The sequence below is a fragment of the Crocuta crocuta genome, unplaced genomic scaffold (genome assembly GCF_008692635.1).
Source record: "Crocuta crocuta isolate KB4526 unplaced genomic scaffold, BGI_CrCroc_1.0 scaffold230, whole genome shotgun sequence".
Taxonomy (NCBI): Eukaryota; Metazoa; Chordata; class Mammalia; order Carnivora; family Hyaenidae; genus Crocuta; species Crocuta crocuta.
In genome coordinates this window covers 2029102-2053188 of record NW_027527393.1, presented here as the reverse complement: position 1 = coordinate 2053188, position 24087 = coordinate 2029102, and the positions used below count along the sequence as shown (strand labels likewise).

The 24087-nt window shown below is 38.8% G+C and overlaps 1 protein-coding gene across 2 annotated transcripts in view; it reads right to left on the bottom strand.

Annotated features, from left to right (window-relative positions):
* NKAIN2 (sodium/potassium transporting ATPase interacting 2) overlaps nucleotides 1–24087 on the bottom strand; it is a 977119-nt gene that overhangs the window by 5994 nt on the left and 947038 nt on the right. For both annotated transcript variants that reach the window (XM_077752776.1, XM_077752782.1), the window contains exons 5-6: nucleotides 21252–21312; nucleotides 187–268 (exon numbers count right to left, since the gene is read on the bottom strand). In XM_077752776.1, coding sequence (XP_077608902.1) covers nucleotides 187–268; nucleotides 21252–21312 — 143 coding nt within the window. The remainder of the gene's footprint in view (nucleotides 1–186; nucleotides 269–21251; nucleotides 21313–24087) is intronic.

Here is a 24087-nt window from a genome sequence, read left to right as displayed (position 1 = left end):
AAATTTAAAAATGAATTATGAAGAAAATGTTATTAGAATTTTCCCAGTCAAAACAATATTAATAGAAGAGAAAATACTGGAAGTATGTAGTTGAAGGAAAGCTGCATGCCATCTATTTTGCGCCATGACAGTGTTTGCTTAACCATCTTTTAGTATCATAGAATATCTCCAAAATAAAGTACTTACATGTACATAGGCTGTAGTTGTAAATGGGATGTCTTCTGAGGCCCTTGATAGCCATAAGAATCAAAGCCACCTATGAAATCAACTGAAAAGGGACAATTGCTCACATTAGTTAACTTTTCGAAAGAGTTCAGCATTCATGATCAAGATCTCACACAGATTACTAATATAAACCATTTAATAATCTATTAAAACCTAAGTGACTAGTGGAGGAAAACAGATAGTTCCTTCAGGGTAGTGATTTTCTCCCCCCTCAACTGTGAGATTCAATTATTGCTTTACAAGATCTATTCACTTGGGAGAAGAAATTATGTACTCTTCTCAAGCAACCAAGACCTAATTGGAGTAATAAAATTCACTTGCACAGTAAAGATGCTATATGTCTTTTTGGTTAGTGTGGAAATTTTCTGCAACACATTATAAATGTAAAAAATAATGATCGCTTAAGTGCACGTATCCATCAGCAATTGCAACACTGGTAATGATATTATATACTATGATTGTCAAGTACAAGGTGCTATGATGGAGCTTGTGTAAATTAATTCAACATCACTGTCCCTGCCATTATGTGTTTTATAATCTGAAATAGGTAATCAGAAATAAAGATGTAGAGCAAAGTTTAACCAAACATTCAAATGCAAGACATACCTAGATATTTAAAATGCAACATATAATAAAAGTTACCATGATAGAGTATATTATCCCAAATGGCTGTAATGATATCTCCTATTTCATATCTGCTTACAATATGACCTTGACACTGCTCCCTTCTGGCGGTTTTGGTCTGTGTCCTTTCCACTTGAACCTGGGTAGAACTTAGTGGCTGCTTTAATGAATAGAGTATGGTAGAAATGAAACTATATGACTTCCGAGGCTAGATCTTAAAGATGTCATACATTTTCCTATGCTCTTTTCAGACACTCTCTTGGAACATGGCCGTCATGCCCAAACTAGTCCACATGAAGAGATCAATGGAGAACCCAAGGGTATGTATTTTTTTTTAAAATTTTTAATGTTTTATTTATTTCTGAGAAAGAGAGAGAGAGAGAGACAGAGAGAGAGAGCATGAACAGGGGAGGGTCAGAGAGAGAGGGAGACACAGAATCCAAAGCAGGCGCCAGGCTCTGAGCTAGCTGTCAGCACAGAGCCCAACGTGGGGCTCGAACCCACGAACCGTGAGATCATGACCTGAGCCAAAGTCGGACACTTAACCCACTTAGCCACCCAGGCATCCCCCAAGGGTATGTATTTTGACTGATAGGCCAGCTGAGGTTCCCACCAATAGCCCAGACACATGAGAAAAAAAATGCCTCCAAATGATTCTAGCCTCAAGCTACTTAGTCAACCCAGTCATGGAGTCTTCCCAGCTGAGGCCCCCGATATCAGGGATCAGAGAAAAGCTATTCTCATGGTGCTCTGTCTGAATTCTTACCCCCAGACCCATGAGCATAATAAATGGTTGTTTTACACCACTGAATTTGGAAACAGTAATAACTGGAACAGTAAATACTAGGAGTACTGTGAAAAAGTTTTGTATTTATTTTTTCTTTTCCACTCCTGGATGTAAATGCTATATGATAAGGATACAAGAGGCAAAACAATGAGAAGCTGGCAAGACAGATGATACTAAGGGGAGAGAAAGGGAAATAGAGACTGAATTAGGATGCCTGTGGATAGCTTCCCTTCTTCTTGCGTCATATTCCATTGGTTTAGCTTTGACTAGTTTTTGTTCTCTTTTTAATCTCCTAAGTGCTACAGGTAGAAGTTGGAGCAAAGTATGAAGTAACATAAAGTTCATGATGTCTGTTTATACAGTGGAGGCATATTTTTAATAGATTTTATTTTTTAGAGTCATTTTAAGTTTAGAGCAAAATTCAGCAGAAAGTATAGAGAGCTCCTATATAGCTCCTCCAACAAACTCTGCCACTATTAACATCCCTCATCAGAAGTGGTACATGGTTACATTGACACATCGTTATCACCTGAAGTGTGGAGTTTACATTAGGGTTCACATTTGGTGTTTTAAACTACGTTTTTTGATGAATGTATAATGACATGCCTCCACAGGGTTAGACTCATACAGAATCATTTCACTGCCCTAAAAATCCTCTGTGTTCCTCCTTTGATCCCTCCTTCCCCCAATCTCTAGCAAACACTGATTTTTTTTACTGTTTCCATAGGCTTGCCTCTTCTAGGCTGTCACATTGTTGGATTCAGTCAGTACTGGAGCCTTTCCTGATTATCTTATTTCACTTAGTGTCTTGAAGGTGGCTTCATGTTTTTTTATGGCTTAATATCTCATTTCTTTTTATTCTGAGAACCCATTTTTCAAGGGTGAATTCCTCTTCTCATCAAAAGTAAAATAGTATAAGAACAAAGACCATGATGTTAAAAGGATCAAGGTTTAAATACTATTTTGACCACTTGCCAGCTGTATGACCATAGACAAATCATTTAACATCTCTTAAAACAGGAATTAAAATACTTATTTCATACAATTAGAATGAGGATAAAATAAAATAAGGAATGTAGAGTCCTGGGTGAGACGTATTGTATGGAGGAAGAAAATTAAAAGCTCCTGAAAAATTCAGGATTTTCTTTATAATTTTTTTAAGCCATGCAGTGTAGGAGAAAGAGAAACAGAAAATGTTTAATTTGGGATAACAATGGAACTATACCAGAAGATGAAATAAAAGAGAAGGAACCTTCTTTGTTTCTGAATTACCCACATATCTACATTAGCTAATTTAACATGTACCAGAAAAGCTATACAATAATTGAATGGCAACTATATTTAAGGTTTGTATTTTGAGAAATTATTGTTTATGTTTGTAAATTTATTGCTGGCAGTGCCTAAATTCCTTTTTATTTGGGCTTGTCCTTTTCAACATTGAGATTTAATTAAGGACTAGTTAATTGAGAGGTATTCACAGCATTAGAGTTATCTTGTTAGTATCTCCTCCACTGAAATTGAGGTCCAAGCCAAACTCAGGTTTATTGTTATTGTTATTGGTATTTTGAAATACTTCTCTGGCTTGTTTCTAGGGGTTTGAGATGGATAGCAGAAAAGGCCAGAAGGTAATGACAAACCAAAGATTGAGAGTGAACCAAGGGATAACTAGAAGAAACCAAGATGAATCTTCAAGTCCAATGGATTGAATCAGGACCAAAAAGGGAAAACAAAGCTTGAGTTAGGAGCAATGTAGACCCTCCTAAGACATGAGAAGAGGTCAGAAGGGAAGTGTGGTGTGTCCTGAGTACGTGTTGTGAACAGTGTTTGACTTGTCTGGGGCTTGCCTTCCTTAGCCATCTGGTGCAGGTGTTGGTAGAGCTGGCTTACGTCTACCCAGGTGGGGAGGGTCACATGAAAACTGTGATGGAAGGATTATAATTTTTTTCTGATCATTCAGACCATCTGGAGCCATAAAAAGGATCCAGCAGCAGGTGATTGAGAACCAAGATGAGAAGAGAAGAGGATCTGAACGTAACCAGGTTGGATTTTTACCATTTCACTTATGAGGGAGGCATTCAAATTTAAACAACAATCAAAGGGCATATTTTCTGTTATCTGTTTTATAAACATGCTTGAGTTCACAGCCAAGGAAATTATGTAAGGTCAATTTCCATATGCATTCATTCTCAGTAATTGTTTGGATGTCTTCCTAAAGACCTGAGGGAGAGGAATGGAAATAAGCTGGATCCAACTGATCACTATAGTTAATATATGGTGATCAGTGTCGGTAAACGTGATTCCTTGCTCTTTCCCAGATGGTGTTTCAACCACATCAGGAACTCCTCCTTGTGGTGCCACGTGGGTGAAGAAAAGAAGTAGAAGAAATGACTTTTTTTCTTTTTCAAAAAATTGAGTTAACTTACATTTTTAGAATATTGTTAATACAGCTTTGGTCCATTTTCCTTTTCTTTTACACAAAAACACTTATTAAGGCTCTGAAGTGGCTACTACATGCTGTAAAACTTTTCTGAGCAATAAGAGTCATGAAACATCTGACAGGTCCTTTCCCAAGTAATTGTGATGGCATCTGGATACTTGGCTCATAGCTTATCTCTGCGTTATTTAGAAAAGTGTACCTGTTATTCCTTAGGAATCTCTTTAATTACTGAAAATAAAAATAAAGTTCCAGGGCACTGGGTGGCTCAGTCAGTTAAGCATTTGACTCCTGATTTTGGCCCAGTTCAAGATCTCATGGTTGCTGAGTTTGAGCCCCACCTCAGACTTTGTGCTGACAGCACGCACAGCCTGTTTGTGCTGTGCCCTCACCTCTCTCTCTGCCCCTCTCCCCCCAACCCCTGCTTGCTTGTGTGCTTTCTCTCTCTCTTTAAAAGACAAACTTAAAAAAATAAAGTTCCAAACAATTGCACAATACTTAATATTTTTAAAGTCCTTTCAGCTGATATCAGTTATGTTTGCAAAATTACTGTGAGGTGGGTGAGAATAATTATCTTTCACTTTACAGATAAACACAGTTTTATTTGGCTGCTTGGAGGGGGGGCACACAACAGCTGAGAACAGGGCTAGAAGTGACATGTTCTATTTCCTTCCTAAGTATATTGAAAAAGTGATTTGATTTCTGCTTTTCACTCATGTCATTCCAATAAATTCCTTGAAGGTTATCAAAGGTGTTGCATCAGATTTTGGATTAATCTAAAATCTTTATGCTTTTGTTTTCTTCTTAGAGCACTCATTTAACAAAAGTTTTTGAGTGCTGGCTTTGGGTCTTCCATTGGTTGTAGATGCTTCACTTTGTTGTTTATTCTCTAGCATCTCTCCTCTGCTCTTGCTAGAAGATGTACTCTTATAATAATCAGTAATCAAGTAATAATCAAAGCAATAGTCAAAGAAAAAACCACTTATGCTGAATTTGCCAGTGATAGTTACTAATGAGATGCCTTGCTTTTCTGTAACATATCTTTAAGAGGAGATAAGGTGAGCGTCTTCCAAAGTCTAGTTCATTTTTTCTGTGTCTGGTAGCTTACCATATAAACATTTAAAAGATCCTTTGGGGCGCCTGGGTGGCTTAGTCGGTTAAGCGCCCGACTTTCACTTAGGTCATGATCTCACGGTTCGTGGGTTCGAGCCCCGCGTCGGGTTCTGTGCTGACTGCCGGCTCAGAGCCTGGAGCCTATTTCAGAGTCTGTATCTCCCTCTCTCTCTGACCCTCCCCTGCTCACGCTGTCTCTCTCTCTCTCTCTCTCCTAGAAATAAATAAAACATTAAAAAAAAACATTTAAAATATCCTTTCTTCTGAAAACTACTTATACTCTCAGCCCCCTCGTGTATAACTCTGATTATGGTGTTTTTCAAAGGAAGGAGGCATGTTTCCTTTATAGCCACTTGGCATATTGTGTTATTTCAATGCTTACCAGAAAATGTGAAAGATGGAAATTACTGAAGGGCTGAATTAGAATTAGGAGAGTGAGAAAAAAAGATGACAATGAGTTCAAGATAATGGAGAAAGGCAAAAACATGACCTGCCAAGTTTTTCCATATGGGGGAAGGAGAGGAAAAGGCAAGATTCAAGGTTGACTCAGAAATTTGTTGACTAAGAGAATGCTGGTGCCTATAACAAAACAAGAAAGAACATCAGGAGGGAGTTGCTGCTTGGCTTCATTTGGAAAAGATGAATGTAAGGTACAAGTAGCAGGGACCAGGAAATCCCTACAAAAAGGGAAATGTAACTTGAACTGGTGCAAGACAAGTTGGAGATTTGCTGGGATTTCACAGATTAGTTTTCCCTCACTCAGCTTTATTGTGCTTCCTTGGAACCTAGGTCTCTCCACCTGACATGTTGTAATCTACTTGTTTCTTTGTTGATTCCATTGCTCTAATGTAAGCTGTGTGACATTTACTTTTTACTACTATTCATTACAGTAGCCCAGAACCGAGAAAAGTGTCTTGGTTCATGGAAGACTGTTCTTACCTATAGATCTCTATAGATGTGCTAGGCTATAAGGAAAAAATAAGGCAATCATTGGAGCAGGGAAGATGTTGGTAAAATTCCTAAGTGACATTCAACTGTTTTTACTCTTTCCTCCTTAAGGCTTTCAATGATAATAAAGAGAAGACCTTTTATAGAAGATCTATAATGCTTTTTGTTGTCTGGGTCCTGTGAGATAAAAGAAACTTTCTGAATACCAATAGGAAGAAGCCACCACTGTAGTTTCTTTGGCCTAGAGGAGCAGAGGGAAAGAGGCTAAGACATCTTAGCATCAAAGTGATTTTGGTGAGAGAGTCATTCACCGATGGCTATCATGGGTAGCAAATGTTGATAATTGGTAGGAAAACATTATTCTCTTTCTGCTCAGTTTACACCATCCTAAACAAAGGTAGACAATGGGGCATAAGGTGACAAAATAAAATAAAAATTGTGGTTGCTTAATCATTGCTTCATTGGAGAGATTGCTTTTGGTCCTCTGAAGATAACTCAGGAAAGTTATCATTTTCTTTGCAATTGTTACATTTTCTTTGCCTTAGTTTTTCCTGTCTGCAAAATGGGTATATTTAGGTCTAATGACCTACGGAGATATGGGGAGGCCCATTATTTAAATTAGCAAAGAGCCATATCGGTTTAATAACTATGATTTAATGACATTAATAATAGTGGAATTTATAAATTACCAAGTAAGAGAAAAACGCTTTTTGAATAAATATTCCTTGCTAAAATATATTCCCTGTTGTGAACTTCTCATTTATTTAAACCTCTTTATCATGAACACTGAATTCAGTAAACCTAAAATTGCCTTTTTAAAATACATGTTGGCAGTGAGGTATTGTAATATAAAATTGTACCTTGGTTATTAATGACAAAGCCCCTAGTCAACATACTCCCTTTTGGAGACAGAGCTAGAAAAGACTGTGAGAAGTTTTAAAAGGCAGATCATAGAAAGCCCAGCCTAAATATTTAGAAGAACTCACTGAAAGACGTTAAAGAATTTGTGTGGGCCTATGAAAATAGAGTGTATATCCATTTTCTCTGCAGGTGAGAATTTCAAGGGTACTTATCTCCAGTTGTACAGAGGAAATTTAGAGTATAACCAGTCATAGGCCAAATTCAAAAGAGCCACCTTCCTCCCACACAGACTTCCTTAGGGGCAGCAATTCAGCTTACTGTGTGAGCGTGAGGTATTTGGTCTGGGCTAAAATCCCTGAGTGGACTCTGAGCTACTCTTTTTATTTCCTGATTAGGGAAACACAGCCCTGGTAGGGGTGCTTTACCTTGTTGTTGCCTTAAAGGTCACTGAAGTAACTTCTACCACAGAGAGCTCCTGACAGGCAAAGCACACACTGAATGCAATGAGACTTATTAACTAAATCACTGCAGATGTAGCACTTGCTAACCTCGTCCAGCAAATGCATTTTCTTATGGTCCTATTTTCATGTTTTTCTTTTCGCTGCATTAGAACCAGATCATCCATATTTTATACTTGGTGACACATTTACATATGTTAAGAAAAGAACGTGAGAAGCAATCACTACAATGTTATCATAGCAGAAGAAATATTTCTTTAGTTAGAAATAGTTTAAGTAACCACTCGAAGCTTTTGGTTTTAAACACTTAATAAAAAAATAAAATGAGTTCTACTTGACAAACTATTCTGTCTTTTTACTCTTGCCTATATCTGCAGTGAATACAGAAGTGTAGGGGAGATTTGAAGAAACACATGCTGTTTATTTGCCGATGCCAGGATCTTGCTGTCAGATAGTCTTAGAATATTGTTAAGTCACCTCTGGATACATCACAGGGAAGAGGGGAAGTGGTGTAAAGATGGAGGGCTCTGAAGTCAGAGCATCATGCCCTCCGGCAGGTCACAATTGCTCTGAGCCTTATTTTCTTCTGCCCTAAAGTGGGGATAATGAAACAATTCCAACTTCATAGGGTTATCAACAGAATCAAGTCTCCTATGCAATACTTGGCATGTGTATATTAAGGTACACCATGGATAGATTTGGGACCTCATCTCTTTTTGGGATTTATGCAAAGAGAACAATATGAATTATGCTTTAAAATGCATATTTAGGCTCTTTACTGAGAAGATGAGAACTCTGTATTAGAATATACAGGAGGATTGTGAGGAATGACATAGGTGTTGAGTCATCAGAAGCTGAGGAGAGCTGAGGTAGGTCTATGGAAACCCTTCAGCCATCATTTAATTGGTGAACTGTAGTCTGGCAAGTTGGTGCCTGACAGGAGCCTGTGTAACCTAATATAGAAAAAAAAAAGGGAAGATATTTTTTACTTAAAAACTACATAGAACTGAGTTTTCATATTTCAAATATTTTTTGGAAGTCACCTCATATATTCTATAAAATGACAGAGAGAGGCTGACAGCAGTCTTGTTTGTGGTCTCTGAGGCTTCAGCCTATATGTAGGTAAAAGGCACTATCCAATAGAGTGTGACAGAATGAAGATACTGACAGCTTCTGCATTGGGCAGAGGGGATGAGTTGAATGCTTGGCGGAAAGATTATTCTGGAGAGGAGAAGCCTTGACTGTGTGTGTCTCAGATTTGGGCAGGGTTGCGAGCAGACAGAAGGATAATTGCCAGCGTAGAGAATTTTTCAGGTTCTAGGAGAAAAATGAAAAGGATTCATGTTTGCTAAGTGTAATTTTCATTGTTTGAGTACTAGGCTTAGGTTCAGAACTTATGTCTAGGTTTGGAGCAGATCCCAAGGAAAGTCAGTGGTGAGGAGTGAAGGTGCCATTGAATAGGAGAGAGCACCCAGACACCGTTAGGGACTTTCTCCAGCCACGGGCAGCGACCGGGATTAGAAGTGGAGAAAGTGAACCTGAGCCTCATCATGTGTGGTTGTTGAAAATCCACATGTGATGCAAATACAAGCCAGGAAGGAGGGCGGGGCATCACTGCCACGAGTGGTCCTGCACATAGATGAGATGTAGAAGGATCCAAAGAATGAGAAAAACAAATGTTCCCATAGAGGGAAATTCCTAAATGAGGATGAAGAGAAGTTTTTCTGGGAGGGAGGCAGGGGAACAAGGTAGGAAAAACAACAGCAGGAGCCTATAGTCAGAGGAAAAAAATTTAAATTTGTGATTTTGGAGAAACTTCCTTTCTCCACAGTGAAGGTGATCCAAATTAGCCTCTTTGATGAGAGAAATTAAGGGGTAGATGAAGTGAGTGGTAATGAGGGTGGCAAGTGCTGAGAAGGTCAAGAAATTGTAAAGCTAGAGTCAGACAATTATGTATCCAGGCATCCTTAATAATTTCAATAGATGTGGAGGAGCATACAGAATGGGATGAGATCACTAAGCAAACTTCACCTTCAAGGTGCCTGGGCTCACTTCGTGCCGTGCCGTTTGGATGAATCAGATTTACCCGTCTTTGTTTCTTTCTTCCCCGTTAGACATGCTTTCAATGAGATATGACATGCCTTTCAGTTGAAATTGGAGAGAGCAGTTATTACAAGCTGTAGGTGAGCTAGTTAGACATGACTGGGCATGTCTTCTCAGCTGACATCCAGGATATACTTAGAATGCACAGTCCATTTAAATGCAGTGGTTTTAATTAGAGGGTAGGCACACTTATGTTTTTGTGCATATTTAAGAAAGTAAAAAACCCCACATGCATTCCTTGCCTTATAATCCTTGCTAACGTAATCTTTGCACTGTTTTGCATCCTCCAGAAAGGAGAACCGCCAAACTCTTGAGCCTAAATTAATCATCCTTTTGGACCGACAGTAGCAGTTTCAGGAAAGAGAACGTTCAGTGGTTATTCTAACATTTTTATTGATATTCGCCGAGAGCTGAAACTAGATTTGCTACATCGAGCTCCTTAAAAACACTTAAGATTATTCCTGTGTGAATTACGGTGTACATTGGGTCGATCCGGACTGGAAAAGTAGTCCTCTTTAACCAAGGCATGCCTATTTTTGTTAAATTCTACATATCTCTTTGATATATCCTTTGGATTTCTCCTGACATGTCATTTCCTCAGGGAAGAATTTTCTAGTCTTGGATGAGACACCCCTGGGGGGCCTTCCCATTACCACACCCCTCCCACCCTTGCCTGAATTCTCATTACAAGTGATTGCAGTTCTTCGTGGGAACTGTGTTCCGGACTCTAAGCGCCACAAAGGCAACGGAGGTATCTGCTTGGTTCCCTGCGTCATCCCTGGTGATGGACACACCACCCATTATAGAGTGGTTATTCGATAAATACTCATTGAAAGGATCTATCTTGATTATTGTGGTGCAGTGATGTGGAAAGTACATGTAAATCAGGAGACTTAAGTTCTATTCCCAGTTCTGCCTCTAAATGACTGTTTAACTTCGAGCGAGTCAATTCAAGTGTCTCTTTCCTCAATTGTAAAATGAGGGGATTAAAGTAGGTGACTGTTAATATTGCTCATAGCTCTAGGATTCTGAACACTTCCATATTTCTGGGATTGGTTTACATATCAATGAGAGCAATAAAATATTTAAAATGAGCAAGTCTGCAGAGGTATAGTGCATGGGAAAAATTAGTGCAAAGGAGTTATTTCTCTCTGACTGTTAACTACCATTATGCACTGATTTTACGAGGCAAGTTTTCAGGGAGTTGAGCTGCTGAGTAGTATATGTATACACTGTAGAGTATATGTAGTATATGTATATTTTATATTTATATATTTACACACACACACACACACACACACACGGCATTTGGAACCTGATGCATTAGAATTCTCAACTGGAAAACAGGGTGATGGAAAAACAAGGTGGGAGCTGGAAGAGGAGAATAGGATTGGCAGGTTTGGACCCAACAGAAAGCCGGTCCCCTCATTCAAGTCACCTCAGTGAGGAAGGTGTATGGATGTTACTATGTGCTTCCCTTTGCCTTTCTGCTCTTGGGAATTCCTTAACATCAACTTCATTAGTTACAAAGGCAGCAATCCATATCCAATTTTCTTTTTGTGTCGGGATTGTTCATGTATAAACTAGGCTCCTTTGTTGGAAACATTTGCAATTAATCCCACAAACAAACAAACAAAAAATGCAAATCTTGCACTGCCTGCCCCAGCCAACCCCACTGACTCTGAGCCTGACCACCATCTATAATACACAAAAATGAATTGAAATTCCCACTTTGGGCCTAACCTAATTTTCAAGTGATAATAGGCATGGATTCCCAGAAGCACTCTATGCCTCCTGATAGCAACTTCCTAATTTCCTTTCCTGGTAAATGTTTTAAATAAGATTTTAGCACCAAAGGAAATTAACCTTTAAATTAATTGTAATTATGAAATGCCATCACTGATTTTTGTCTTCAGTCTAATTACTTTCTATTATTTAAACAAACCTCACCTCCTGTGAGCTTTAAGTTTGTTTCTCCTTCACTCCCTGCCACACAATGCCAACCAATCCTGGCAGAGGTCTCCCTGAGTCTCTGCAGCTAGAGCAGCCTCATTTAAATGTCACGCAAGATTGAGGGTTCACCCTCTGCTCCCTAATTGACAAGGCGCTCTTTCAGAAGTAGAGTAGGGCTGCTCTGCTCAGATGTTTTCGTTCTGCATACCTGGTGGCCGTCCTCAGAGACGCGATGCTTTTTATCCTCCTGCTGTTAAGAGAGAGATCCTAAGCCCAGCTTTCTGTCTCTATTAGAAGCCACTTCCGAAACTAAAGCACAACTGGTCATACTGAAGTGGGCACCTGCCAGCATCATTTATCAAAAGACGAACTTTGAATGTGGAGCCTTCTTTCCCAGCACGCCTCAGCTTTGGAGGGCTCTTAGAGCTCAGTTTCCTGTGCAGGCTCTTTGTCTTGTTCTCATTTGTTCTTTCGAGATGGGGCTGTGGGATCCCAGTAACTTTATTTTGTGAGTGTGTCTATCTACACTGTGGTGCTAAAAGCATGCTATTTTCCTGCCACTTAGCTGCCTTCTTTGTCATGTCATTATCAATGCGAGTACAGAGAGGTGGTGAGGAAGAAGTATGGAATACCCATTACAGGTGGTCTGTGTACTGCAGAATTGGAAGATGAAGCAGAATAATCAAAATGGAAGATTTTTCTTTTAATCATTTCTGTAAATGTCACCACTTCCCCTTCCACTCACACTCCCGGGCTTTCTTTTCTATTGAGACTGATTAAAACAACCTGGAGAGCATTAGAAAGCTTCAGTTCTCCAAGCCAGAAATATTTTCTGTGTAAAATGCATCCTTTACTACACCCCAATAAAATGTCTGCCTTTTTGTTGGACTGAATACTGTCACCTCAACATTATTCTTCAGAAACAAGGTCCTGATTTTTCTGAATCAACAGAGGGGTAGGGGATCAATCAATTTCCTTCCCCAGTATATTTGACTTAGGGACATGAAATTTATTTAAAGATGATTATAGCGTGTGTAGGTGTGTATGAGGGTGTGTGGATGCGAGTGTGTGTACATACGCGTGTGCCTAAGCGGAAAGCAGTATAGTATAATGGGCAAGACACTGTGAAAAAAAGAGAAAATAAGAAGTGATTGTTGAGGAATCAGATTCAACTTTCATCTGAATATCCAATTTTTAAAATAATTTAAAAAGTTAAAAAGAAAGCTCATATATTTTCCCTTCAATGACCACAAGAGGGAGTAATTTAACAGTAGGCTGAAAAGAGAGACCAGTCCTAGTTAATGGGCAAGACAATGTAAAAACTGTGTATTTCTCTATTAGGGGATGCTGTTGCCTCTGATAGAAACTTGCATGGGATTGACAGGAGGCATATGTCTATGCAGGCATTTGTTTCAGGTGTTGATCATTTATTCAGTCTTTTATTTTTATATATGGCTCCGCCCCACTCTGATATTTGCTTAGAAAATGACAAAAGTACTTTATTGTATTTGATTACCCATTTACCTAGAATAAGATATAACATATCCTTACTAATTTCCAAATAGTCTAAGAAATGTTTGTTTAGAGCTGATTGATTCATTCATTTATTTCCCAGATAACTATTGAGTCCTCCTCCAGGCTGGGGATTGCTAGATGCTGAGGGTACAGCAGTGGTCAAGACAGGTATGGTCCCTGAGGGCAATGGCTAATATTCTCTTATCCTGAAAGAGTCAATATGTGCTATATTGGTGTCAGAAGTTCATGACTAAGCTCAGTGACCTTGGGCAAGTCATTTAATCTTTATGGGTCTACAAAATTAAGCTGTTGAAATAAAGCAGTAGAGAGTAGTTTTCGATCATTTTCAAGCCTGTTGTATTCTTAGTTCAAAAGAAATCTTAAGCAGAATCGAAAGTTGTAAAATTAAGTCGAGGTAGAGCTCTTGTGTTTTTTTTTTGGGGGGGGGGTGGTTGAGGAAGAAGCAAAGGCAGAAGATACCTCTTACCCTGGCCTCACTACAATTCTGTAAAGCATAACTAGAGATTAGTAGCATTCAAAATCTGGGGCTCCAGGTTTTAATAATATCTGATTCTGTTCAGAGAAAGGAAAGAAATGGCAAGTTTGGATTTTATAAGAGACTAGTAGATGTGGACAAGATTATTTCATTAAGTCACCTTGAAAATCACAAAACAAATGTTTTAAGGAGATGATAAAGCAATACCATGTTAACAATAGATTATTATTTCATTTGATTGCTTGAGTGTGATACTCCAGAGTAAAACAGATACAGCATTCTCATAACTCTGTCAACATGATGCCCAAGAACCTGGCACCTTTTTTGAACTGCTAATTGCCTACCCCTTAGGTTATGTTTGAAGAGTGATGTGTAATAACAAGAAAGAAAGCTTGGATTACCAACTACTGTGTAGTATGACCCTAACAACCAGATAGAAAGAATGATGGATAGATAGATGGGTAGATGGATGGATGAATAGATAGATAGATGATAGATAGATAGATGATAGATAGATAGATAGATAGATAGATAGATAGATAGATAGATAGATAAGGAGGGAAGGCAGGCAGGCAGGAAGGCAGGAAGTAAGGAAGTATAGAAAGAAACAAGAAAGGAAAGAAGGAAGGAAGGAAGGAAGGAAGAGGGAAAAAGAAAGACTAGGAGCCACATGATATGCAGAAATGTTAACTGAGAAGCAGATTTCAGAACTGTGGGGTCATTCTAATTTTCTTATTGTTGTTGTTATCGTTGTGTGTTTGTATTTTCTATACATTCTGGAGTAAACTTACATTTCTTTATAAACAGGAAGAAACAAATATTTTTAANGATAGATAGATAGATAGATAGATAGATAGATAGATAGATAGATAGATAAGGAGGGAAGGCAGGCAGGCAGGAAGGCAGGAAGTAAGGAAGTATAGAAAGAAACAAGAAAGGAAAGAAGGAAGGAAGGAAGGAAGGAAGAGGGAAAAAGAAAGACTAGGAGCCACATGATATGCAGAAATGTTAACTGAGAAGCAGATTTCAGAACTGTGGGGTCATTCTAATTTTCTTATTGTTGTTATCGTTGTGTGTTTGTATTTTCTATACATTCTGCAGTAAACTTACATTTCTTTATAAACAGGAAGAAACAAATATTTTTAAAGGGGTGGTGCTCCTGCCTGCTGCTACCTGTACCTCCCCTGAAGGTGGGAGTGTGTGTGATTGTGTTCAAAGATTTGCCTTCAAACTCAATGATCCTGACAAACTGGAAAAATGATCAAAACATACAGAATGGAGTTCAATACACAGAAGTGTAGGCCAGCAGCCTTTAGAAGAAAAATCAAACAAAAATAACAGAAAATTATTAGCTTCAGAGAAGTGAATAATTTCCTGTGGTTTGCTTTTCAAATGAATGTTTCTATAAATCGATTGTGACTTTTATCCCAAGGCTGCTTGAATTCAGGACAGGTTTTTATGCATTTCTGCTTGGTTGGTGGGTTTGGGCTGGTGTGTGTCTATAAGTTTAAACATCTAGCATTCATTTTTCAATATTTTTTTCAAAATAAGTCCCTTTAGGATATTATATTTTGATGACATTCTGTATTGTTCTAGAGATAATTTGAATATTTAATAACACTTGCAAAGATACAAATCCCCTTTAGAAAAGATATTGATTACTTAAGAGACATGGATCCATTTTCTAGAGGACTCACTGTTTTTAGTTTATTAATTAAAAGATTTATTAAAAAAATACAAATTGAGAAATCATGTGATTATTTTCTGATTGGTGATATTTTCCACGGCTGCGTGTCTTCCTTTTAATTGTCACATCGAACGTGCTAAGGTGGCAGAGAGAGAAGTTTTTCCTTCTATCACTGTAAGTGGCCATCCATCCGTGGTGCAGAAGATCTCAGGATTCAGTGAGAGAAGAGCCACATATATAATAAAAGACATGCCAGACCGAGAATCTGGGAACATTTCATCTCTTTCACAGAACGTTGTAAAAGAGAACAAGTAGAGGAGAATAGAAAGGAGCGGAGGTCATAAGGAAAACTCAGCATGGCTGGCAACAGATGACACAGGAAAGAGCCTTGCCACAAAGACAGCTCAGCAAGGGTCGCTCGCTTTCCTGGAGAAAGCTTCTCCTCGAAGAAATAGCACTGCCTTTTCATGAACAAATTCATAAAAGTGCATTGCAGTGGTTGCGTCCCTCGAATAGGGCTCATGTGTCAAGGCGCATCCCTCCTCCGGAGCCGGCTCCCAGCTTTGTTCCGGCCAGGAGCTACTCATCTGAAGGCAGATCGCCCCCCCAGGGCTGGACGCGTTGCCCGGGAACTCCTAAGAGAGCATGGAGCCCGGGCGCTGGGAAGTGTGGTTTACAGCCTGGAGATGGGCCAGGGAGTCACTGCTCGCCCCCAATCTCTGCCCCATAGGGGTTGTCAAACGTCCAGGAGCCACATGGTGAGTGCGCCCCCGGAGCGGAAGAGGGGCATGCGTGTATTTGGATATAGAACGTTACAAACTGAAGTTCCCCCAAATTTATGTTAAAGGCCTAACCTCTAATATGATTGTATTTGGAGAATTAAAGAGGCAGTTAATTTTAAATGAAGTCATAAGGATGGGACCCTAATCCAACAGGGCGGGTGTCCTTTCAAGAAAAGGAAGAGACGCCAGGGGCGAGTAGCACACAGAGGACAAAGTGAGAAGTCAGCTGTCTGCAAGCAACGGAAGAGACTTCGGTTGAAACCAAACCTGCCAGTGCTTTGATCTTGGACGTCTAGCCTCTAGGACCGTGAGAAAGCAAGTGTCTGCGTTTCAGCCGCTCAGGATGCGATATTTTGTGATTGTGGCCCTAGGTGACTACTACATGGGGGCAGGAGTGTCCGCATCTTCCTGCTGCTCTGAGGAAGCCACTCTGCTCCCAGGGCTGTCGACTCCTGGTCGGCACAGCAGATGGCAGTGGTGTCCTGTGAGTTTGCACAGTCAGCAAGCCTGTCAGCCTGTGCCTCTGGCTTAGATAACTAAAGGGTCCCAGCCGTAAACTTCAAGGTCCAGGCTTTTTCATTGGAAAATTAAAAAAAAAACAAAAAACTCTGCATTAAAGTATATCTCTATCTATCTATCATCTATCTATCAACCAATCTATCTATCTATCAAGCTGGGTTTCACAAAAGTAAATCAGATACTGTTTAAAAGAAGAAATAAGGGGAAAAATCTCAGGCATTCAGTGTGCCTACAGTCTGTCTCCAGTTCAATGATGACTTATTGCTATTTTATGGGGTGAAGTGGGAGAGTTTGCTTCTGGAGACTGAACCCTTTCCATAGTTTCCCTGGAGGCTTCTGCTGTTGCAGCTCCCTGGCTACACTTGCCGTCACGGCCTGAAATAGTAACACTGAGCATATAGCTGGTCAGCTGTATATTGACATCAAGAACACCTTAATTTTCCAGTTGCCAAAATTGGGCCCTTATCTCTACTGCCCATTTTCTGCCCAGTTACAGAACTACACCTATCCTCTGTTCTTCCCAAGGTTCTTAGGAGTGAAAACTTACCTAATTTGGCAGGCACGTGGCTAGCACACCCTCCTGCTCCTGTACTGCTATCAGAATGCTTCACTGCAGACCCAGAGCAGGTATGAACAGACACTTCCCGAGACCCCTTCCCTGTTTACATATACATTAAACTTCTCCCATAATTCAGGCCTTACCTTCTGAGAGCATTTTTTTTCCCCCAAGCCAGGATGCCTTTAAAGGATCAAAATAATTTTCTCTATAATATGGTTACCAAAAATTAGAAATTTCAGATCTTATTTACTCGAGAGCATTGGAAGTCATGTGTTCTAGGCCGTGTCTGTAGGTGAGCATTAGACAGATGATGAAGACAAGGATAATACAAGGGAAATATCAATCCAGAGCATTGTACTCCAAACACTCATCATTTACCCCATGTCTAAATGATTGTAATAAATAAACCTAACTGGATGCAGAACTGACCCAAATGAGCATCTTCTCCGGGATTGTTAGTAGTGCCATGAATGTCTAAGGTAAGCATCAGTCTATGTGGATATACAAATAAACAAGTAGCTCTTATCTAACCCACTGAACAAAAAGACTAAAACTGGAAAACTTGTTTAGGAGAAGCCTGCTTGTGATTTGTATTAATAAATCACAAGGGAGATAAGTTGTCATGGTCAAAATATGCATAATGATATAAGCATTATTTGGGGGAGCTTATTTTTTTTGTAAAATAGATTATTAGATGCTTAAAAGAGAAACCTGACCTTCCCAAAGATATCTGTGACTTCATATCCTCTTGGATTTACATAGCTTTGGCCAAAGCTTGACACAGGTTGGAATTCCCTAAACTGAGTCCTTCAGAATTCCAATTCTCTGGGATATTCATACTTCTTATGAAAAAGGGCTGTGTGTTCAAATGTTCTGGATACTAACTATTCTTTTAATTTCTGTAAGTTGTTGCATTAACATCTATCTACAAAATGACCACAGACTGATCTTAAGTAAACCCTAGCTCATCTAAATCATCTGGAGACTTTAGGTACTCCCAGACCATATTTTCTAGTAGTCACAGTGAACACAGATTCAAATTTAGCCAGCCAATCCTAAAACCATTTACCCTACCTTGCTCATTCCTTTTCAAGGAAACCACAATAAAGGTGCTTGGCCAACAGTTTTGCTCTCTCTCTCTCTGGTCCATAAACCTTCCCAGTGGCCTTGTATGGTGTGCTGTGTTCTCCTTGGGGAACTAAGGCATAATAGATCAATAGAAATCTTTCTGGTTTTCCTCTTTTTTAAGATTTTAAAAAAGTTTATTTGTGTGTGTGTGTGTGTGTGTGTGTGTGTGTGTGAGAGAGAGAGAGAGAGAGAGAGAGAGAATCCCAAGTAGGCTCTATCTTGTCAGCGCAGAGCTCAATATAAGGCTTGACCTCATGAACTGTGAGATATGGCATGAACTGAAATCAAGAGTCAGATGCTCAAACAACCAAGCCATCCAAGTGCCCCTCTAGTTTTTCTCTTTTTATTATTATTTTTTTATTAAATTTTTTTAAACATTTTATTTTATTTTTTGAGACACAGAGAGAGACAAGGTACAGGCAGGAGAGGGGCAGAGACAGAGACGAAGATACAGAATCCAAAGCAGACTCCAGGCTCTGAGCTGTCAGCACAGAGCCTGATGCGGGGCTCGAACCCATGATGCAAGATCATGACCTGGGCTGAGGTCGGACGCTTAACTGACTGAGCCACCCAGGCGTCCCTAGTTTTTCTTTTTTATTTGCATCTGGCCTCAACCAACATTGTATGGTTAAAACAAAATTGTGGGTTACGAAAAATCAAACACACTTTACTGGAAAACCCTTAGAGATGTTAATATGTAACTGTGCATCCTAAATTTTTTAGTGTCAAACTTACTTGGCTTTGGAATCTTTTCTGAGCAATATATTTAATGGAACTAACATTTCTGGGATCCCCTTTGGGAAGCACTCTTTCTAGAGAGATACTGATTATCTGTCTAGGAGATTTGGTGTGACAGTATTTTCTACAGATAAAATTGCACTGACATCATTGAGAAATGAAATCAAACATTATATATAGTGTAAGGAAAGCTCAATTCCCATATGAAATTTGGACTTTCCCTTCACCAAGGTTTTGGCACAAAGATACTGAATGATAATATTTGAATGAACTCACATTAAACTACTGATAGGTTGTGGAGTCCATATATTTTAAAATCCATATATCTATCATTCTTTCTAATCTTTGAATAAATCTCTCATGCATAAGACAAGTGCTTACAAGGTATCTTTTCTTGTGCATTCATTGGGCACCTCAGTTTCAATCTGTCTAAACGGGAACAACGGTCACATCCCTATTCTACTTTCCTCAAATGATATTTCCATTTAGCCATTCACTTGTACCAGAAACCCAGGAATTTATCAGGCCTTCTCTTATACAGTACCCATCCACTGCCCATGAATCACTACCATTTTGTGGGTCTGTTTTCACATCTATCCTCTCCATCTCCAATACAGAGATGTCCAGACACTCTTCATCTCCTATCTCATTTTCATGATGTCCTAACTAGTCTTCCTTTTCCTAATCTTGCCCTCCACCAAAGTCTTTTCCTTCATACTGATATGAATGTGATTTTTCTAAAGTACATTTCTGATTATATTATTGTTTTTTCATAAACTACCTAAACTGCCAACTGATTTGCCATCAGGCTATACAAAATAAAGTCCAAACTCCTTACTCTGTTATGACCATTTGTCCACTGACTCATTCATACTCGCTTTTCTAATATTCTCTGGAAATACAGATACAATTCAGTCATATTAGGCTGGCTGCTCTGTCTCCAATATGGCAAGCTGTTTATATGCTATGGTGCTTTTTCATCTTTTGCCTGGGATCACTTTACTCTCACATCAGCTACTGAATAAATATCTATGTATCTTTCAAGCCACGCTCGAGGGTATCTTTCTCTATGAAATCTTACCTGGTCCCTTTCATATTTCCCCACAACATGCACTACAGAATTTTATTATACTTACATGTTTGTTTTTCCCAACTAGATGGTGACTTACTAGAGGTAAAAGCTTGTGTATTAGTAATCTTAAAATCTCCAAAGCATGATATAGCACTTGACTCATTGAGGAGTGTTATACAAATGCTTTTTTTAGTGAAAGGCCCATTATTTCTTTTAACACACAAATTAACAAACTATGTACTATGTATTCCTGATTTTATACCAAGTATTAGTGTGATTGAAAAAGTGTTTCCTCTAAATTAATTACCTGATACTGCTTCCTCCTTTCTAGTATGACTGAAAAGTGAAGAAGAAACACATGTTTCTCTTTGGAATTTTCCTCAAATTATCCCATAACAGAGCAGTGGATCTGATCTTTTCCATCTTGAAATCCCAATCATTATGAATATTTTTGGAAATGGAAAAAAATATCCCCAACCTTGATTTTTTCTTCAGAGTAAATATGGCTGCATAGGCAAGTATCCATGATAGTACCAAGAGAATAGAATATTTTTCCAGTACTCTTATTTCATGACCTTAAGGGGCAAGGAGGGAGTGAAACCTTCCATCTGGCATGTTTAGAAAAGCAAAACACAATGAAGCCACTTAGAGGCTTGTAAGATGGTACCAGGTCTAATCTCTAGATCAATCAGTAGGACTCAATGCTGGGGCTCTGACAGACAGGTATAGCCATTTGGATCAAATTATAGGAGCAAAAAGGAAATATGAACATTTGGTTTCCTGAAGACACATTTCTTAAATTAATCTGAAGTCAGTTCTTTAAAAGTTTAGGAACTATTCCAAATTGTTGATTTTTGGAACTTTTAGTCCCAATCAGTCAGGTAAAACTGATTAGTTATCAATACAAATACAAAACAGTCAAATTAGCCACACTTAAAAATCATTCCTGTCTTCAATTTCCCCTCTTTATTCTCTACTAGAATTGTTACAAGAGCAATACATCTTTAAAAATGCCTTTAGTGAAATGAAAGAATATTTTTGAAATGTTTTCAAAATGGGTGTTTCTCCATTTTTTTCAATATGCTGGATATTTTTATGAAAAAACTTTATCCCAATGGTTACAAAAGGCTTATTCCCTGTTCCAATGACGTGTTGGAGGATATTGTTTGAAAAGTAAAAAGGCTAGGTAGGAGGCAGTAAAGGAGATGCTTTGAACTTGAAAGAAACAGAATAGAGCTTTAATACTTACAGCTGTCCTCTTCTTCAGTTATACATTTCACAACATAACAGGCGTAGATGAACCCTGCCAGCTGAAACAAAACAAAGATGCTTTAGACAGGAGGCAAAGGCAATGGTACTGGATCTCACTGGGGGAGTGGCTTACAGGCAGGCAGTGTATGACTAGAGTCAGTGTTCCAAAATGACGGTTTCTCATACTGAACCTTGACTTCAAGTGATGTCTATTTTCCTTATATGTAAATATATTGCTCTCTTTTTCCTTGAACTGCATTTATGTGTAAGATTTGTTCATTGCCAGGCAATCTAAAACAAGTTATTTCAGGTGCAGGGAAAAAATGTGGTCATTTATTAATGGAATAACATTTGCTTTTGTGCCAGTCAACTTCTAATTTACTTTCATTAGCCAAGAGCCTTAGATTCTAAAATTGGACTCTCACCGACTAACAGTAAAATGTTTTCAGGGAAAAATATTCAGATTTGGTGGCATGTTGCATTGACACTTTGTAAGGAAGAAAAACTCTTATTGAGGCATGTAACAGGGACCAGGGCATACAGAACACAAGCAGGATGACATGTTACACAGAAGTGATGGGGTGGACACCTGTAGGTAAGAAATGTCATGATGCATTGAATTTAGGATGGCACAAATCACATCGTGCTTTCTTAAGCATATTGCAAAAAGATCCCTATGGCCAGAGAAGTCTTGGCTCACTGAAACTGTTAAGAGGCACCTCAAAGTTCTTTGATGCCTATCCCCTCAGCTTCAGTGGTTTTGTATTCCTTCATATCAGTAGAATACTTATTTAGTGAAATTATGAATGGTTAAAGTATGCAAAGCTAATATAATTTCCTGAGAGTGGAATTCCGCCTGCTCCCCTGAAAATCCTGTATGGGGGACTCCTGAAAGGATGGAACAGTGATGAAGATTATGCTCAATGACATTTCAGAAAGCCATTGATCTATCTGAGAACCGACCATATATGATAATATTTAGCATGGGGAAGGGAACATCAGGAAAGGCTGTAGTCTCCCATCAGGAAGCTAAGGTACAGGGCAAAAAGGAGCTGCTGTGAGAAGCCTAATGAAGCTGTTTTTCATTAGCTGACAGTGATCTTTCTGGAACATGTGAGTGGAACACTTTAAGTCAGAGGGTATGCTGATAGTTATTTAATGAGCACAGTTTATCTGGAGACAAAGAAGGGTCCAGTTAAAAGAGAGACTTTAGAAAATCTCTAATTTGGATTTGAGAGAGAAAAGCATATTTTGGCAGATTCTAGGTCTCTTCCAAAGTGAACTAGCATGGAATAAGACAGTGGTTATCCTGGCATACAAGTAGTAAACTCATTTGGGGGAGGAATGGGTGAGGAAGAAGATCCTTGCAACATACTCTTCAATAGCTTTTGTTTTCAAATCCTGGATGAGAGGGAATGAATGTGTATCCCTTGTCTTCCTGGTCTCACATGTCGTATCTGAACCACTATACATCATGGAGAGCTACAGAAGAATGCCACTAATATATTAGCAGTCATTTTCTTTTCTTTTCATTTTTTAAAAGCGTATCTTAGAAAAATCACTGGGGCACCTGCGTGGCCCAGTCAGTTGAGCATCTGACTCTTGACCTGAGCTCAGGTCATGATCTCATGTTTGGTGAGATTGAGCCCCCAGTCACACTCCGTGCTGACAGTGTGAAACCTGCCTGGGATTCTCTCTCTCTCCTCTCTCTCTCTGCCCCTCCCCCCTCTCAAAATAGATAAATAAACTTTAAAAAAAGGAAAATCATCAAATCAGCATTTTTCTCTTTAAATGATATGTTGTAATGGGCAATAAAATAGTGGTAGTAAGAACTCATTCCTTATATAATAGAATCATCAGGATCGTTGTTTTTATAGGGTTATTTTTAGAGTATAGGGCGGTATTAAGAAAGGCTTTAGCATAGATTTTGATTTGACCAAACAAAATCACATAGTGATTTGAACATTTTTGTAAGTACAGAAAAAAATTAGACTTTACTAACATTTCTTAATCTTTCATCGGACAGGATCCATGAAAATGGTCCACTCATTGAGTGAGCCAGTCCCACCGGTACTCTGTCACTACTACTTGGATCTGACTGTGTCTAGTTGAAAAGGTTATGGGTTTGGTTAAATCCCCTTGGTACTGTCTATATAGCTCCTTCCATTCCTCCACAGGGAGCCTTTACCATCCTTGGCTAAATGCTATCCATTTATCATTAGTTTATCTCCTCTTTTCAGTTTCAAATACTTACTACTTGAATTATCTATCTATAAAGCAACATTTTCCTAGTCACAAACTTTTCTTTTGATCTTCACTCATCATTTATTACTTCTAAATGAAAATCTAGGTAAAGAGCATTGATAAATTCTGAGATTCAGGGCCAATAAATTTAAACTTCTCATTAAAGTGTCACTAGATTCTAGATTATTAACTGTACTACTCTCCCAGAATGCAGCCAAGGCCCTGTATTCTGCTTACCAGTGATCTTTTAATTGTATTCAGTTGCATTCTTTAACTATCAGGGGGAGCTCCTTTGATCTAAAAGTAAATCCTGCTGCATTTCATTACAAAAGCTTGCTGATTAAGAGAACTTTAGCTTTTTAAATTGGTCACCTCTAAATACAAATGGAAATTAGCTCTCTCCAAATTAATCAAGATTCATAAGCCTCTGTTATCTTCCAGTTTTTCTTATACCATGTAAATTTATAATTTAATTCTTACTCCATAGCAATTTAAAAAATTTGCCTACAGAAAGGGGCTTCAAATCATTTGTAACTCCAAATGCTTTCTATCACGTGCAACACCTACAATTGCTATGTGGGTTACAAAGA